Source organism: Carcharhinus amblyrhynchos, chromosome 12, assembly GCF_965287045.1.
Source record: "Carcharhinus amblyrhynchos chromosome 12, sCarAmb.v2.hapA, whole genome shotgun sequence".
Lineage (NCBI taxonomy): Eukaryota > Metazoa > Chordata > Chondrichthyes > Carcharhiniformes > Carcharhinidae > Carcharhinus > Carcharhinus amblyrhynchos.
The window spans coordinates 15,237,428-15,255,652 of record NC_137335.1 but is presented as its reverse complement, the minus strand read 5'-3'; the positions used below and the strand labels follow the sequence as shown (position 1 = coordinate 15,255,652).

Below are 18,225 nucleotides of genomic sequence, written 5' to 3'. Positions count from 1 at the left end.
AAGTGATGCTACTGTGAGTGTTGCAGAGCCGACATCCACAGTTGAAACAACAAAAGTCACGAAACTCAAAGATGTAGGTCAATGGGGTATCTTAACCGAGGATGAACTCTTATGTTTCCAGGGTATACTCTATTATAATCTATGAGAGAGAGCAAGCCAGCCAAATGATAAACATGTAACCAGTAAATGCATTCATTTGAAATTAATTCGTATTTTTCACTTTGCTATTAAATAATTGAAAGGCATAATTATGTTTTCAATTCTTTTGTGGCGACCCAAGGTTCTGTTCTGGTACGCACCTTTGTGAGACCTTTTGGTGTAACTTTTTAACAAGGGGTCTCCAAGCTTTATATAGCTTACGATCTCACCAAGTCGAAATCCAGCAACTGTTGGGAGGAAACCAGAGCATCCAGAGACCCACGCGGACACAAGGGAAAGGTACAAACTCCACACAGACAGTCACCTAAGCCAGGAATCAAAGTCGGGTCCCTGGCGCTGTGAGGCAGCTGTGCTAACACTGTGCCACCATGCCACCCTATTGATTTGATTAATTAATTTTTACATGCTTATTAGTAATTTCTGCTGATGGTTCATAAAAGTTTGATTTATTTCATAAACCCTTTGTAGTTTCTTAGTAGCACTTTTCCAGCTTCTTCCTCACTGCTATTTGATATGTTTCCCAATCTGACGATGTACGTAATTTATATAGTCCATGGTAAATTCTCCCTCGGTGTACCCGAACAGGCGCCAGAGTATGGCGACTAGGGGGTTTTCACAGTAACTTCATTGCTGTGTTAATGTAAGCCTACTTATGACACTAATGAATACATTTTAAACAATGGGGAAATAGATGAAGTACTGATTCCATGAGGCAACTGGGGCATTCTGCCATTAGATAGCATCATCGCCATTCAGTCAGGGTTACAGAACACGACCAAGGTCTGTTGGAATGTTTCATTGGTGGGTACATACTAATTTAATGCATTAAGTTTCCTTTGATTTTTGTTTGTCGGTTTACTTATGGTGTTTCTTTTTTACTCATTTTCCAAACTGAGCAATCACGAGTTTACAATTTCTTGAGGGCTTTGTGTGTTGTGTTATAAAATTTCACATCCACTATCATGCACACAATCAAACTCTGTTCATAGTATTAAATGTATAGAAAAGGATTAATTCTGTAGACCAACCCCCATGTTAAGCAGATCAGCAAGATATATATGCACTATCTCGTTGAATATAAAACCTTTGGAATACATTACCTTCTCTATTCTTGGGTACACTGTTTACCAATGTACCCAAAAGAATAGAGAAGGTACTCTATTCCAAGGTAATGTAATGAATCCAGCTTCCAACAGGAAACTATTAATTAGATTCTTAATCCTTCCTAATCTTCCTCATTCATGATGCAATTGGGAAGATAATTAAATTAAATGTTCAGGAATCTACCAAGTAGCATTTGGGCCATCTTATAAGAAAGAATTTGCATTTATAAAGAGGCTGTATCCAGCTCTATCTCCCCACTAACTCTCTTGAACTTCTCCACTGCCTCTAAATTGTTATCCTGTAGCAGATAAGCAGAAATTGCTTCCAACTAAATATTGTGAAGACTGTTGCCATTGTTTTTGATCTCTGCTACAACCGCACGGTGGCACAGTGGTTAGCACTGCTGCCTCACAGTGCCAGCGACATGGGTTCGATTCCTGACTTGGGTCACTGTCTGTACCGAGGCTGCCCATTCTCCCCATGTCTGCGTGGGTTTTCTCCAGGCGCTCCAGTTACCTCTCACAGTCCAAAGATGTGTGGGTTAGGTGGATTGGCCAGGCTAAATTGCCCCTTAGTGTCAGGGGGACTAACTAAGGTAAATATATGTAGATAGATCCTGGGTGGGATTGTGGTTGGTGCAGACTCAATGGGCCGAATGGTCTCCTTCTGCATTGTAGGATTATATGATTCTAAGTCCTAGCCACTAACTCCATCCCCCTGTTTGGTAACTGCCTGAGACTGAAACAGATTGTGCACAGCCTTGGTGTCATATTTGACCCTCGGATAAGCTTTCCACCAAATTTCCATGCCACCACTAAGACAGCCTACTATCATCTCTGTAGCATTGCCCACTACCACCCCTACCATAGTTCATCTGCTGCTGAAACTCTCATCCGTGCCTTTTGTTTCCTCTCCTTTCCTTCTCCCTTGTGCACTCTGTGAATGGTATGTTTTGTCTGTATAGTGCACATAAAGAAACACTTTTCACTGTATCCCGATACATGTGACAAGGCAGCAGCAAAATAAAGGACCCCACACACCCTGGACATTCTCTCATCCACCTTCTTTCTTCGGGAAAAAGATATAGAAGTCTGAGGTTGCGTACCGACCAACTCAAGAACAGCTTCTTCCCTACGACCGTCAGACTTTTGAATGGACTTACCTCGCATTAAGTTGATCTTTCTCTACACTCTAGCTATAACTGTAACACTACATTCTGCACTGTCTCATTTCCTTCTCTATGAATGGTATGTTTTGTCTGTATAGTGCACAAGAAACAATATATTTCACTGGATGTTAATACAAATGACAATAATAAATCAAATCAAATCAGTTGAGGATCCAGTTCTGATTCTTGTGACTTCCTTCTAGTTACAGTTTGTCTTTCTGCAAATGACCCATTTATCCCAACTCTCTGTTCATCTGACAATAATAAATCAAATCAAAGACTTGGCTATTTCAATGCATATTGGCCAGCCTTGCACATATTATTCTCTGTAAACTTGAGATCATCAAAAGTCCTGTCACTCAGGTCCTCACTCACGCCAAGTTCCATTCACACATAAGAACAGAAGATCGGAAAAGTTTATTTATTTATTAATCAGTCACAAGTAGGTTTACGTTAACGTTGCAGTGCAGTTACTATGAAAACCCCCTAGTCGCCACACTCCAGTGCCTGTTTGGGTACACTGAGGGAGAATTTAGCATGGCCAATGCACCCTAACCAGCATGTCTTTCGGTCTGTGAGACGAAACTGGAGCACCCGGAGGAAACCCACGCAGACACGAGGAGAACATGCAGACTCTGCTCAGACAAGGACCCAAGTGATCATCTTTGAGCTCACTGCTTTGCGTTCTTTGCCAATTAGGCAGTATCTCGATTTTAAAACTCTCATCGTCGTTTTCACACCCCCCCGTCTCACACGCCCTACAACTTTGACCCTCCCTAATGTCTGAAATTCTCTCCAGCAGCATAAACCTTCCAAGATATTGGCACTCCTCCAATTCTGGCCTCCTGAGGGTCCTTTATTTTAACTGTTCCAGCATTGGTGGCTGTGCCTTCCGTTGCCATGACGCTAAGCTGTTGTTCTCGATGGTAAAGTCAGAAACATGGCAGTGAATTTGTGTACAGGAGATTATGAATAAGCTTATGGTAGTCGCCAAATCTTCTGTTGAAGCATCGGGGATAATTTTTGGTCAGACAGTAGGAGAATTCCACAACCCTACTTGCAATAGAGCTTTGGTTATTTTATGTATACCTGAGAGACCAGGTGCAATTTCTTCCCTGCTGCCACAGATTTTTGAATGGTCCTATCACATAGTAAGCTGATCTTTCTCTACACTCTATCTGTAACTGCAACACTATATTCTGCACCCTATCCTTTCCCTTTCCCTGATATACTTGATGAATGATATGCTGTATAGCGTGCACAAAACAATACTTCCACTGTATCCCAATACATGTAATAATAAAAAATCAAACCAAATCAAATCAGTTTAACGTCTCATTCAAAAGATAGCACCTATCTTATGGGGAGGCGATGGCTGAGTGGTATTATCACTAGACTATTAATCAAGAAACTCAGTTAATGTTCTGGGGACCTGAGTTCGAATCCCACCCCTGCAGATGGTGGAAATTGAATTCAATAAAAAATATCTGGCATTAGGAATCTACTGATTACAATGAAACCATTGTTGATTGTCAGAAAAAACCCAACTGGCTCACTGATGTCCTTTAGGGAAATCTGCAATCCTTACCTGGTCTGGCCTACATGTGACCCCAGAGCCACAGGAACGTGGTTGACTCTCAACTGCTCTCCAAGGGCAACTAGGGATGGGCAATAACTGCTGGCCAGCCAGCGATGCCCATGTCCCACAAATGAATAAACAAAATAATCACAGTGGATCATATTCTCAAGTCTCGACTCACAAACGACAGGCTGGCTTACTGAGGTATGGCTGACGTATACTCAGCATTGGGAATAGGGATGAGTTAGCTGTGGGTTCAATTACTGTATGCCTGTGGACAGAGTAGCTGAGCCTGGAAAAGGATTGAAACACAGGTGAGCAACACAGGGTAACAGGATAGTCAGTTCTGCTCTGGTTCCTGACCTTGCACATCCACCTGATTCTAGTTGTCAGAAGTGCCCAACTTAAAGATCTGCTGATGGCATCCTGGAATTCAGGTGAATATCAGATCACATTGAATGAACAAGTGATTTGATTTATTAATGTCACAGGTACCCGAGATACATTGCTATCCATACAGATACCATACATGGCTCGCAAATAGTTGCCACGCTCCATCTTGCAATGTGGCTATGGTCAATCCACAGTGAGGTCAGCAACACATCTCCATTCTCTCTCCACTCCCTACACCCAGGGACCAGCTGCAAGCACTCCAGGGCCACATATTGAGGTTAGGCTCTACAGATGGCATGGATGGTTAGCACTACTACCTCACAGCACCAGGGACCCAGGTTCAATTCCGACCTCCAGTCACTGTCTGTGTGGAGTTTGCATGTCCTCCCTGTGTCTGCGTGGGTTTCCTCCCACAGTCCAAAGATGTGTGGGTTTGGTTGATTGGCCACGCTAAATTGACGTTAATGTCAGGGGGATTAGCTAGGGTTAATGGGAATAGGGCCTGGTGGAATTATTGCCAGCACAGACTCGAAGGGCTGAATGATCTCCTTCTGTACTGCAGGGACTCTATGAATTCCATGGATTCTATGAACTAAAGGAACACAACCAACAGAAGAAAGAAACAAAGATCCCAAACGAATCAAAGAAAAACAGGTAGCACCCTGCACAACAGACTACTGCCCTACATTAACACATCAACAGAGCGACAGAGACCTCAAACATGCCAGAGACCCAGGGGTCAGCCCACCCAGAACCAGGTTTCCCAAATCAATAATCTCTGGAAACATTAGTGTGAGGATTTCAGTATAGGAATAGGGATGTCAGTGTGCAACTACAGTGGTTGAAAGAGAGACTTGTATTTAGATATTTAAGTATTTAAATTCACAACCTCAGGACATGCAAACAAAGAAGTACTTTTGAAATGCAATCATTGTTGTGATGCAGCAGCTAACTTGCACAGAGCAAACTCCCAAGCGTATTGTTGCTAACCCTCTGAATTTGAACAAGGATTTTTACAGATACCGACCAAGTTAACTGTCTTTGCATTCCCCTAAAAGAGCTGGCACATACTCGACAGGCCAAATGGACTCCTATCTATTTGCAATATTGATTTCAGATAGCCAGGAATTCCCTCCCAACTCAGATTCCGTGTCTGAAGTGAAACAGCACCACGGCTGAGGACTAGAAATGAGGAAATGTCAAGAAGTTTTCAAAAACAATCGTTAAGAAAGCATCGGTGCAGGTGGCAAGAGGAGAAGGGAATCCAGGAAGGAGAGTATCTCCTAGAACCTAGAACCCTACAGTGCAGAAACAGGCCCTTCAGCCCATCAAGTCTGTACCGACCACAATCCCACCCAGGCCCTATCCATACACGTTTACCCGCTAATTCCTCTAACTTACACATCCCAAGACACTAAGGAGCAATTTTTTTAGCATGGCCAATCAACCTAACCCGCACATCTTTGGACTGTGGGAGGAAACCGAAGCACCCGGAGGAAACCCACGCAGACACAAGGAGAATGTGCAGACTCCACACAGTCAGTGACCCGAGCTGGGAATCGAACGCAGGTCCCTGGAGCCGTGAAGCAGCAGTGCTAACCACTGTGCGACCGTGGCACCCCTGAATGGTTATGTTACTGGGCTAATAATCCAGATGCCTAGACTAACAATCTGGAAATTTGAGTTTAAATCCCACTCTGGCAGCTGCAGGACATATATTCAATTAAACAAATAAAGTCGGAAATAGAAAGCTAGCCCTAGTAGACCATCAAACCACTGAATTGTTGCAAAAATCCCATTTGGTTCACTGATGTCCCCAAAAGATGGAAATCTGCCAACTTTAAATAGGCAATAAATGCTGGACTGACTGGTGACACCCACACCCCAGTAAATTAATAAAAAAATTATACTTTACAGTGAATAAAGAGCCGTTAAACAGCAAAGTTTAAAGACAGGATGAAAATTACTTAAGCAATGACCAGTTAACTTTTGATAAAAACAAAATACTGCGGAAGCTGGAATCTGAAACGAAAGCAGAAAATGTTAGCAGGTCTGACAGCATCTGTGGAGAGAGAATAGAGCCATTTCGAGTTTGGATGACACTTCTGTTTTTGTACCAGTTACATTTCTATAGTTCCATTTAGAGAGATGTTTCAAAGCACTTTACAAAGTAGTTGATATGAAGCAGAAGGGAGAAAAGTGTTAGGAAAGAGAAGAACGGAAGGAAGACTTCTGACTGGCTTTTGAAAGCAGGGAGAGTGATGAATGCTAAGATATGAGAAGCCAGTGTTGGAAGTATGCATACATATATAGTTGAAGAAACCATGGAGGGTATGTTTGTGGATGAATTTAAAAGCCATGCTGAAGATCTTAGTCATTTCCATGAACACAGGTGCCAGTGAAGATGGGTAAGGATTGTGTTGAGCATACAGGTGAGCCGGTACTCTCAATTTTTCACATCAAGGTACTTGTGAGCTCGTCTTGTTTGTTCTTTAAGACAGAAGTATAAAACGCACTGGGAAATAGCTGGTATTAAAATGAAATGTGGAAACTTGAATGAAAGAATTGGATTTATTTGTTCTAATACCACTTAACTGAGTGAAATAGTCCCATAATCAAGTGTTTTCCTTGGTTTCACAAAAAGCAACTGCTGTTGAGAACTGGTCTCTTTTCCTTTTCTTACTAGTCTATAAGAAATACCATCAACTATAATTGCTACCAAGGGCTTAAGTTTTTATTTGGTTGGATGGAGAAAGTATCAAAGAAAGACAAAAAGATTAAAAATGTAAAAAGATTTTGGTTCCGCTCAAGCTGATCTTTTCACTAAAAGTGCCTGGTTTGTATAAAATTGCAAAAATGATAAACATATTCATGCATTAAGTACAATTCAGCAGCAGTGAGAACAAGTTCAACTACAGATTAATATTTAATATCGGACAATACTTAGAGCTGCAAGAAAATACTTATATGTATTACAAACCTGAAGTTGATTCACAGATGTCATTTACAAGTTATTCTAATCCTGAAAAACTGTTTTATGAAGTCAATATGTTAACCTCAGCTCTCTGATATTTTAAATTTGTAACCCTATTCAAGGAAGGAATACTTCTGAAACACCCTTAAAGTGTGAACAAGGATTGAAATGCAAGAATCCACCTCGCATGATGAGATCACTTCCCTTCGATATTCTCATCAATTTACCTTTTAACCATTTCAATTACTTCTTTCACACAAAACACAAGGATAATTGACTCCTTCAATGTAATGCTCCCTTTCAGATCAAAACAAACCTGCAGCAAAGCCAAAGCTCTTTAAAACTTCTGCAAGGTTAAGTTTTCAGCAAAAAGCATTTGATATACTACTTACATTGTTTCAAGACAAGCTCCAAATGGTAAAACAGGATTACACCAAAAATTATGTCAATCTTTATTGGAACTCCAATTCAAACTGTATGGAAATTATCTATAGCCTCAACTTGCATAAATGAGCAGATTCTACTGATCAAAATTTAGCAGAATGATAAAGAATTAATATTCTGCTCTTTCATACACGAAATTGCTATTGGAATTCTATTTACAAAGTCTCATTAGGCCAATAGCATTTCCAGCATTGTCTTTTTGTCTATACTGTGGAATATGTGGCTAAGAATACTTACAAAGCCTCTTCGACCAAAGGAAAGATTTGTGTTCTCAGCGCTAGAATCCTGTCTCTACACAGTAATGAAGGAGGTTCATCCTGACACTGACATCTCCAAGGCCTCATGAACCCGTTCATCATTGACATTTTCAAACGCATTGCAGATAAGGCTTCCCGTCTGGCTCATTACAACTCCCGGGAGTTCCAGACCACTGTGTGCCTGCAAAACTTGTTATTTGCAATAATATACTTTATTCATAAAATCTCTGAAAGAAAGATGGCAAAAACATTTCAAATTGTTTTAACAGGAAAGTGCAATATATTCACATTTTCTCCAAAGGGGAAGATGCATTCTGAGGAACTTCAACTCTGTAATGAAATCATTTCATATATTTCAATATTTACACTACAGGGAGTACAATTCCTTACAGACTATATACACTGGTCATATTGCAGTTTGAGGTGCTTCAATAGTTATACACTGTTAGAATCACAGAAACCCTTCAGTGCAGAAGGAGGCCATTCAGCCCAGTGAGCCTGCAGGGACTCTCTGACAGAACATTCCACCCAGACCAAAGCCACTGCCCTATCCCCATAAACCCACATATTTACCATGGCTAATCCCCCTAATCTACACATCTTTGGACACTAAGGGGCAATTTAGCATGGCCAATCCACCTAACCTGCATATCTTTGGACTGTGGGAGGAAACTGGAACACCCGGAGGAAACCTTCGCAGACGCAGGGAGAATGTGCAAACTCCACACAGACAGTCACCCTAGGCCAGAATTGAACCAGAGTCCCTGGCGCTGTGAGGCAGCAGTGCTAATCACTGTGCCACCCATACAGTTAGGATTAAGCACGTAGCCTGAGATGTTTTAACCGATTAGGAGTGGCACGGTGGCACAGTGGTTAGCACTGGGTTCAATTCTGGCCTTGGGTGACTGTCTGTGTGGAGTTTGCCTGTTCTCCCTGTAGCTCCATGGGTTTCTTCCGGGTGCTCCAGATTCCTCCCACACTCTAAAGTTATGCCGGTTAGGTTGATTGGCCATGCTAAATTACCCCTTAATGACCCAAGGTGTATGGGTTAGGGAAATTAGCAGGGTAAATGCGTGGGGTTGCAGGGTAAGCCTGGGTAAGAGTTGGTGCAGACTTGATGGACCAAATGGTCTCCTTCTACACGATAGGGATTCTATGATTGCTAGTCGCTCGGTGTACAATGGCTGTAAGGACTTACACAGTGGTGTTCCCCCATTGTGCTTTAGCGATGGTTGCCCCAAGCTTGAGAGTATCCCTCAGCACGTAGACCTGGATCTTGGAATGTGCTAGCCTGCAACACTCTGTCAAGGACAATTTGGACAGCACAGTGGCACAGTGGTTGGCACTGCGGACTCACAGTGTCAGGGACCCGGGTTCGATTCCCGGTTGGGTGGCTATCTGTGTGGAGTCTGCATGTTCTCCCCGTGTCTGCGTGGGTTTTCCTCTGGGCACTCTGATTTCTTCCCACAGTCCAAGGGTGTGTGTGGTTTGGCCTTGCTAAATTGCCCCTGAGGATCAGGAGGACTAGCTAGGGTAAATGCATGGGGTTATGGGGAAAGGGGCTGGGTGGGACTGTGGTTAGTGCAATCTTGCTGGGCCGAATGGCCTCCTTCTGCACTGTAGGGATTCTATGATTAATTCTTTTCCCTGGCAGATCCCAGGGAACTGGCTAAGTGTCAGAGGGGACCAAGGTGGTGGACAAGTGCACCAGCTCCGAGTAAAACTGCCCCATGTAATGTAAAGCACCTCCTCCCAGCCCGATGTGTGCGAATGGTCACTCTGCATGTCCATCATGTCCTTTGCACCTCCTCCTGTGGCTGTTGCCAGCTGTTGCTCAGGGAAACGATGCTAACAGCGGAGCTGGCCTGGGGTTGGCACCGGCAGTGGAAACTTTCCCAGTGTTACTGGCCTCAATGTCCAACCTCAGAGGGACGGAGCCGGGATGCCCGGTCCCGGAGCTGATCGATGTGAACAGTAACCGGGCGCTGCGCTCGCTGGGCAGGGGCAGCGCCCCAGCCGCCGGCCACCGAGTGTCCGAGGTGAGTGAGCGAAGGCAGCTCCATTCAAACCCTGTCTGGGGCTGTAACTTGGCATTGCAGAGGGAGGGAGAGGAGGAGAGAGTGACTTTATATCTGGGTCACCAACACACTTATAAAACGCAACTTTTTAAAATACAGGGGGCAACTGGTGTGACAATCAGACCCAGTGGAACTTGTGGATATCTCACTGAATATCTTACTCCACTATTTATTTTGATTATGGCCAATCATCAAATTCAATGTCCTGATCCCCCCCCTCCCCCTTGATCATAAAACTCAAGTTCAGATCCCACTATTGGTGACTCATCTGGGTTGGCACAGTGGTTGGCGCTGCGACCTCACAGTGCCAGGGACCCCGGTTCGATTCCCAGTTTGGATCACTATCCGTGTGGAGTTACATCCTATTGGATCATAGAATCCCTACAGTGCATGAAGGAGGACATTCAGCCCATCGAGTCTGCACCGACCACAATCCCACCAGGTCTTATCTTTGTAATCCCATGTATTTACCCTAGCTGTCCCCCCCCCCCGGATTTATATAAATGGCACCCTCATTTATTCTGAACATGGCCCATCATCGAATTCAATATCGGGACTCCCCCCCTCCCTCTCACCACACCCGATATCCCTCGATCCACAGAACTTGAGGTCAGAACCCACACACACACGCACACACACACATGGAAGTGGTAGCATAGTGGTATTGTCACTGGACTAGTAATCTAGGGTGGGATTTGGGGATCACGGTTCTGGTTATTGACCTCTCTACTAAGAGGAGACATTTCTTCCTTTCTTCATAATCTTGTACAGCTCAATCAGGTCCCCCGTCTACCCTCTCTGCTCTAAGGAAAACGACCCCAGCCCGTTCTCCTCGTGTCTGTGTGGGTTTCCTCCAGGTTTCTTCCCACAGTCCAAAGATGTGCGGGTTAGGTTGATTGGCCATGGTAAAATTGCTCCTTAGTGTCCTAAGATCCTTAGGTTAGAGGGATTAGTGGGTGTTAATATGTGGGGATATGGGGGTAGGGCCTGGGTGGGATTGTGGTCGGTGCAGACTGGTTTGTCAGATCACATCTGGAATCTGCATCTCATTGCCTGAAAGAGTGATGGAGGCGGGAACCTTTACAATATTTAAGAAACATTTAGACAAGCACTTGAAATGCCACACCATGTAAGGCTACAGGCCAAGTACTGGGAAATGGGATTGGAATAGATTAGTGCTTGATAGCCAGTGCAGGCAGGATAGGATGAAGGGTGGTGCCACAGGATCTTGACATCCACTTGAGTAGGCAGGAAGAGAACTGACATTGATTTGCCCCTTTCATACCCTCAGGACGTCCAAGTGTTTTTTCCCCTCAAAAATATACAGTCTGTTAAAGTACATTACAAAGTATTTTGGCTTGAAAATGACCAAAAGTGTCATAAAATTCAATGTGTCTCCATACAATATGTTTCACTCCTTGGTGCCTCTGTAGAGTTGTAATCCTCTTAATTATTTGCCATATACATTTCCTGTACAGCCTGGGGGCAAAATACTTCAAATTAAAAAACTACAGAAAGTACAGTAGAATTCAGTTTCCCTTAATGCAGAGCCTGTTCCTCTCTGAGATGGCTCAATTTCAATATTCTTGATTTTCACAAAGTGCATCCAATGTCAGGTATGCAGCAGGAGGGGTCCCAAGAATTTTCCAGGTCTCTGCTGTACTATGGCTGAAAGGCCTCAGAGAGTGATCTCCCCCATTGCAGCAGTTACCCTGCAGTGGATAAACATAGGAACCAGAATCAGGAGTAGGCCATTCAGCCCATCAAGCCTGCTCCGCCATTCATTATGATCATGGCTGATCATCAAATTCAATATCCTGATCCCGATTTCCCTCCTATCCCTTGATCCCTTTAGCCCCAAGAACTATATCTAATTTCTTCTTGAAAGCACACAACGTTTTAGCCTCAACTACTTTCTGTGGTGGTGAATTCCTTTTGATTTGATTTGATTTATTATTGTCACATGTATTACTATACGGTGAAAAGCATTGTTACTTCCCCCCTTATCTATTGTTACTATACAGACAATGCATACCATTCCACACATTCACCACCCTCTGGGTGAAGTAATTTCTCCTCTCCTCAGTTCTAAAATGTTTACCCCTTATCCTCAAGCTATGACCCCTAGTTCTGGATTTCCCCGGTTGTTATCTGGTTTAATATTGTCAGATATATTAGTATAAAAGTATTGCTTCTTGCGTGCTATACAGACAGAGCATATACGTAGAAAAAGAAAGGAGAGAGTGCAGAATGTAGTGTTACAGTCATAACTAGGGTGTAGAGAAAGACCAACTCAATGTGAGGTAGATGTCCATTCAAAAGTCTGATGACAGTAGGGAAGAAGCTGTTTTTGAGTTGGTTGGTATGTGATCTCAGACTTTTATATTTTTTTCCCGATGGAAGAAGGTGGAACAGTATGTTCAGGATGTGTGGGGTCCTTGATTATGCTGGCTTCTTTGCCAAGGCAGTGGGAAGTGTAGACAGTGCCAATGGGAACATTCTTTTTGAATCTACTCTGTCTAACCCTGTTAGTATTTTATAAGTTTCTATGAGATCCCTTCTCACTCTTCTAAATTCCAGTGAATATAATCCTAACTGACTTAGTCTGTCCTCATATGAGAGATCTGCCATCCCAGGAATCAGCCTGGTAAACCTTCCCTGTACTCCTTCTATAGCAAGGACATCCTTCCTCAGATAAGGACACCAAAATTGTACACAGTGTTCCAGGCGTGGCCTCACCAATGCCCTATACAATTTCAGCAAAACATCCCTATCCCTATATTCAAATCCTGGACTTGGAATGTGCCAGTCTCCTAACACTCGGTTGAGGACAACTCCTTACCAAAAGTGTTTTGTAGCCAATTAAATAGGTATTTGAGTGTAGCTAAGGTAACCGCGCCTTTGCCTGGTCTGATCTATGTGTGACTTCAGCCCCACTCATGCCTGGTTGACTGTGAACTGCGCTGTCTAAAGTTACCCAACCAAGTCATCGTATTAACAGCTTGAAAAGGTTTACCACTACGTTTTCAGGCATGGGTAACGTATGCTGGCCTTGTCAGTGGCATTTTCTTTTCATTCATTCATGGGAGATGGGCGTTGTTGGCTGGCCAGCATTTATTGCCCATCCCTGGTTGCCCTTGAACTGAATGCCTTGCTAGGCCATTTTCAGAGGGTAGTTGAGAGTCTATCACATTGCTGTTGTTCTGGAGTCGCATGGCAGATTTCCTTCCCTAAAGGACATTAGTGAATCGAATTGGTTTTTCTGACAATTGACAACTGTAGATTCTTAATTCCAGATTTTTAAAAAATGGAATTCAAATTCCACCATTTGCCATGGTGGGATTTGAACCCAAATGCCCAAAACATTAGCTGTGTTTCTGCATTAATTGTCTAGTGGTAAAACCACTAGGCCATCACCTCCCCATCCATGGAACGTGGATATCTTCAGTGCAAAGAAACCTTGCAATTAAATAGCGATGAGTCAATATGGTGTAACAGACTCCAGAAGTCTCACATAGTATCTGTTGGAACCACTGGCTTAGGAAGGAAGAGAACTGGGAACATTTTAGCAATGAGGAAATAGTGTAAAAGAGCAGGGTTGAGTGATAGAGTCCATGAGGTTGACCCTCAGTGCCATGTATAGGTCATTGCAAAGTCGGGAATATGGGGAGTTAAGCATCTGCTTGGAGAGTTGCTCTGTAGGTGGAACGTTTGAGACTCCTGGGATATTGGGAGCAGTTTTAGGATAAGGGAGACCTGGGAATACCGTTGGATACTGGAAAGATAGTATAAAAAGGGTAATAATTCAAATTTCTTGGACAAAAGAGCATATATTTTAATCAGAGCCTCCACAGCACATTCAGAACAGATCAGAGCTAAATCTCCTTGCAAAAGCAAAATATTGCTGGTAATCTGAACTAAAACAGCAAGTCTGACAGCATGTGTGGAGAGAGAAACAGAGTTAATATTTCAGGTCTATTTCACCATTGATGCTGGACTTGTTTGAACCCGTGTTAAGGAGTAAGAGGGAACTATTATTAAAAAATCATTCACATGGGGTGCCAGGTACCCAGATTTGATTCCTGGCTCGGGTCACTGTCTATGTGGAGATTGCACATTCTCCCTGTGTCTGCGTGGGTTTCCTCTGGGTGGTCCGGTTTCTCCCATAATTCAAAGATGGGCGGGTTAGGTGGATTGGCCATGCTATATTGCCTCTTAGTGTCAGGGGGACTAGCTAGGGTAAATGCACGGGGCTATCAGGGTTAGGGCCTGGGTGGAATTGTAGTCAGTGCACACTCAATGGGCTGAATGGCCTCCTTCTGCACTGTGGGATTCTATGATTCTATGACGATGTGGGCATCACTGGCTGGGCCAGCATTTATTGCCCATCCCTAATTGCCTTCTATTTAAGAGTTAACCATGTTGCTGTAAAACTGGAGTCATATGGAGGTCAGAACAAGGGGAGGAAGGAGGATTTCCCTTCTGCTAAAGAGCATTAATGAAGCAGATGGGTTTTTACAACAGTTAACATCGTTAGACTTTATATCAAATTCAAGTTTCACCATCAGCTATGGTGGGATTTGAACCGTGATCCCCAAATCCCATCCTGGATACAATACCACTATGCTACCACTTCCGTGTGTGTGTGTGTGTGTGTGTGTGTGTGTGTGCGCGCGCGCGTGCGCGGAAGGGGGTGGTGCGGAATGGTATATTGCAGATTGACATGGTGGACATGAGATAGGGGAAGAGATTTATAGAAAAATAAGATGAAAAATTCATAATATCTAAGCTTAATATCATAGGATGTCAATCCTAAAGGTTTGTGATTGTTCTAGTCAAAGGGGACATTGAGACACTAAGGGATAGATCTAAAAATTGTGAAGGTGAATTGATGGCCTGTTCTATATCCCTCCTACCCTGGTGTAATAGAATCACAGAACCCTGACAGTACAGAAGGAGGCCATTCAGCCCATCTAGTATGTACTGACCACAATCCACCCAGGCTCTATTCCTGTATCCCCACACATTTACCCTGACACTAGGGTCAATTTAGCATGGCCAATCCACCTAACTTGCATATCTTTGGACTGTGGCGGGAAAATGGAGCACCCGGAGGAAACCCAGGCAGACACAGGAAGAATGTGCAGGCTCCGCACAGACAGTGACCCGAGGCTAGAATTGAACCCAGGTCCCTGGAGATGTGAGGCAGCAGTGCTAACCACTGTGCCACCGACATGGGAGAAAATTGGTGATGCATTACTCAGGGTCTTCCAAAGTTTTCTCATTCAGGAACCTTTGCTTGGATTGGAAAACCGTCAACTTCAGCCTATTATTTAAGAAGGGTGGAGAGATAAACTCGGGCATTTGCCAATCACGGGGAAATTACTGTTCTTAGGAACATATTGAGGACTTGGACAAACTGATCAGAAAAAGTCAACATGGATTTGTAAAGGTTAAATCATGTGTAACAAACCTGGTTTACAGATTTTGAAGAAGTAATAAGCATAGTAGATACCAGAGTACCTAGAAATGTTACATGGACTTCAGAAAGCATTCAGTTAAGTTTATTTATTAGTGTCACAAATAGAATAGAATAGAACATTACAGCGCAGTACAGGCCCTTCGGCCCCTGATGTTGCGCCGACCTGTGAAACCAATCTAAAGCCCATCTAACTTACACTATTCCAAGGCTTGCATTAACACTGCAATGAAGTTACTGTGAAAATCCCACAGCTGCCACACTCCGGCGCCTGTTCGGGTACACTGAGGAAGAATTTATCACGGCCAATCCACCTGACCAGCACGTCTTTCAAACTGTGGGATGAAACCGGAGCGTCCGGAGGAAACCTGCACAGAGACGGGGGTAACCTCTGCACAGATAGTGAGCCAAGCCAGGAATCGAGCCCAGGTCCCTGGCACTGTGAGGCAGCAGTGTTAACCCACTGTGCCACTCAACATGATTACAAGTAAGGAACTGAAATAAAATGTGAATGTGTTAAACTGGAGGCAATATATTGACTTGGATATGCTGTAGCAGACAAAAGAATAAGGTGATGTTAGGTTGCTGCTCACTCAGGGAGTCTGAGTTGCTGTGGAAACATACACTTGTTGCATGCATGTTATAGTCTGCAGATATGGATGGTCATGGTAGGGGCTCCAAATTCCTTCCCATCACGTGGCTCACCGTGAACCTCCCCTACTCTCACCACATACCATTGGCATGAACTGAAACAATAACTGCATTAAATAATAGTTCAAGAAAGTGTGGTATGATTTACTCGCTGTGTATGGGGGATAGTTTTCAGGAGAACATATTTTGGCTTGGTGTTAGAATGAGTCTTAATGCTTAATCTAGCTGGATGTGTTTGTGATGTGTGCTGTTGTTTCTGGCACATTAACCAGTTCACCTGACTGGGCAGATTAATCCCCAACAGTTTAAATATATGCAGTTGTGGAACGCACTAATTGAATAGTCTGCTTGATTTAAAAGGAGGATCCTCATCACTGAATTGGTGGGAGGAATAATGTTCCTTGTAAAATAAACTTGACAAGTGAAAGATGCATCACACAATATTTAGAGGGAATTAAATATTTAAGGTAATTATGCTTTAATAAGCTGCAAACTACTTAATGAGCACTTGTCTCTGCCCCCAAGCTACCATATCATTACAAGCTCTTATTTTAATTTCAATATGAACAAGAAATATTCTGGTGCTATTGCAGGCGAATCAGGATATCCCAGTCTCTTTCAAGTTGAGTGAGACCATTCCTCACATTGTGGTTAGTAGAACAGTTATTATTGCTCACAAATCAAACTTAGGGTGACACTGTGGCACAGTGATTAGCACTGCCGCCTCACAGTGCCAGGGACCCGGGTTTGATTCCCAGCTTGGATCACTGTCTATGCGGAGTTTGCATGTTCTCCCTGTGTCTGTGTGGGTTTCCTCTGGGTGCTCTAGTCTTCTCCCACAGTCCAAATGATGTGCTGGTTAGGTGCATTGGCCATGCTAAATTGTTCCTTAGTGTCAGGGGGATTAACAGGGTAAATACCTGGGGTTACAGGAATAGGGGATAGATGCTGTGGCCACCCTATAGGTGGTACAGTGGTTAGCACTGCTGTCTCACAGTGCCAGGGACCCAGGTTCATTTCCTGGTTTGGGTCACTCTCTCTGTGGAGTCTGCATGCTCTCCCTGTACTGCGTGGGTTTCCTCCAGGTGCTCTAGTTTCCTCCCACAATGCAAAAGATTGGTTAGGTGGATTGGCCATGCTAAATCCTCCCTCGGTGTACCTGAACAGGTACCGGAGTGTGGCGACTAGGGGATTTTCACAATAACTTCACTGCAGTGTCAATGTAAGCCGACTTGTGACACCAACAAAAAAAACTAGTTCGCTTTTACACTCATGGCTATCGTGATCCAACCTTGGGCTACAGCTAAGTTTTATAGTCACGATACAGGAGTTTGTTACTAAACTGTGACAGGGACACCAGTCTATCTTTATAACTACCAGATTAATCTTCCAGCTTCAAGAGCAACTTAATACAATGAAACGGCAAATAGCTGAGAAGGAAGAATTAATTGCCACCCTGACGGCTGGAAGGTAAGAACCCATGAGAGACATGTTAAGAGTCTGTGTGTGTATGTGTGTGTGTGTGTGTGTGTGTGTGTGTGAAGTAAAAGAAGTAGCAGCAATCACCTGTATTTATACAACATCTTTAACTCCTAACATGCTTCAAGACGTTTCAAGGAGTTTATCAAACAAAATATGACACAGAGGGTGGATTTTATGGCCACTCTCATCCCGAAACTGTAAAATCCCGCTCAAGGTCAACGGACCTTCCCATTGTCCATCCCTCGCCTGCTCCGATTCCTGTGGTGAGCGGAGCAGAAGAATTCCAGCCTGGATCTATAAGGAAATATTAGGGCAGGTGACTAAAAACATAGTCAATGAGGTTTTAAAGAGCATCCTAAAGGGGGAGGAGAGGTAGAGAGAGAGAGAGACATAGGGATTCAAGGAGGGATTTCCAGCGCCCAGTATCTTTTCAGTTAAAGGCACTTTCCAAACATGC

General features: G+C 43.6%; 1 protein-coding gene across 1 annotated transcript in view; it reads left to right on the top strand.

Moving 5' to 3' along the window:
• Nucleotides 1-9,936: 9,936 nt before the first annotated feature.
• The window catches only part of ccdc170 (coiled-coil domain containing 170), an 81,836-nt gene continuing 73,547 nt past the window's right edge, over nt 9,937-18,225 (top strand). The window contains exons 1-2 of the mRNA XM_080199742.1: nt 9,937-10,117; nt 17,680-17,756. Of these exons, the coding sequence (XP_080055868.1) occupies nt 9,992-10,117; nt 17,680-17,756 (203 nt within the window). The 5' untranslated portion in view covers nt 9,937-9,991. The remainder of the gene's footprint in view (nt 10,118-17,679; nt 17,757-18,225) is intronic.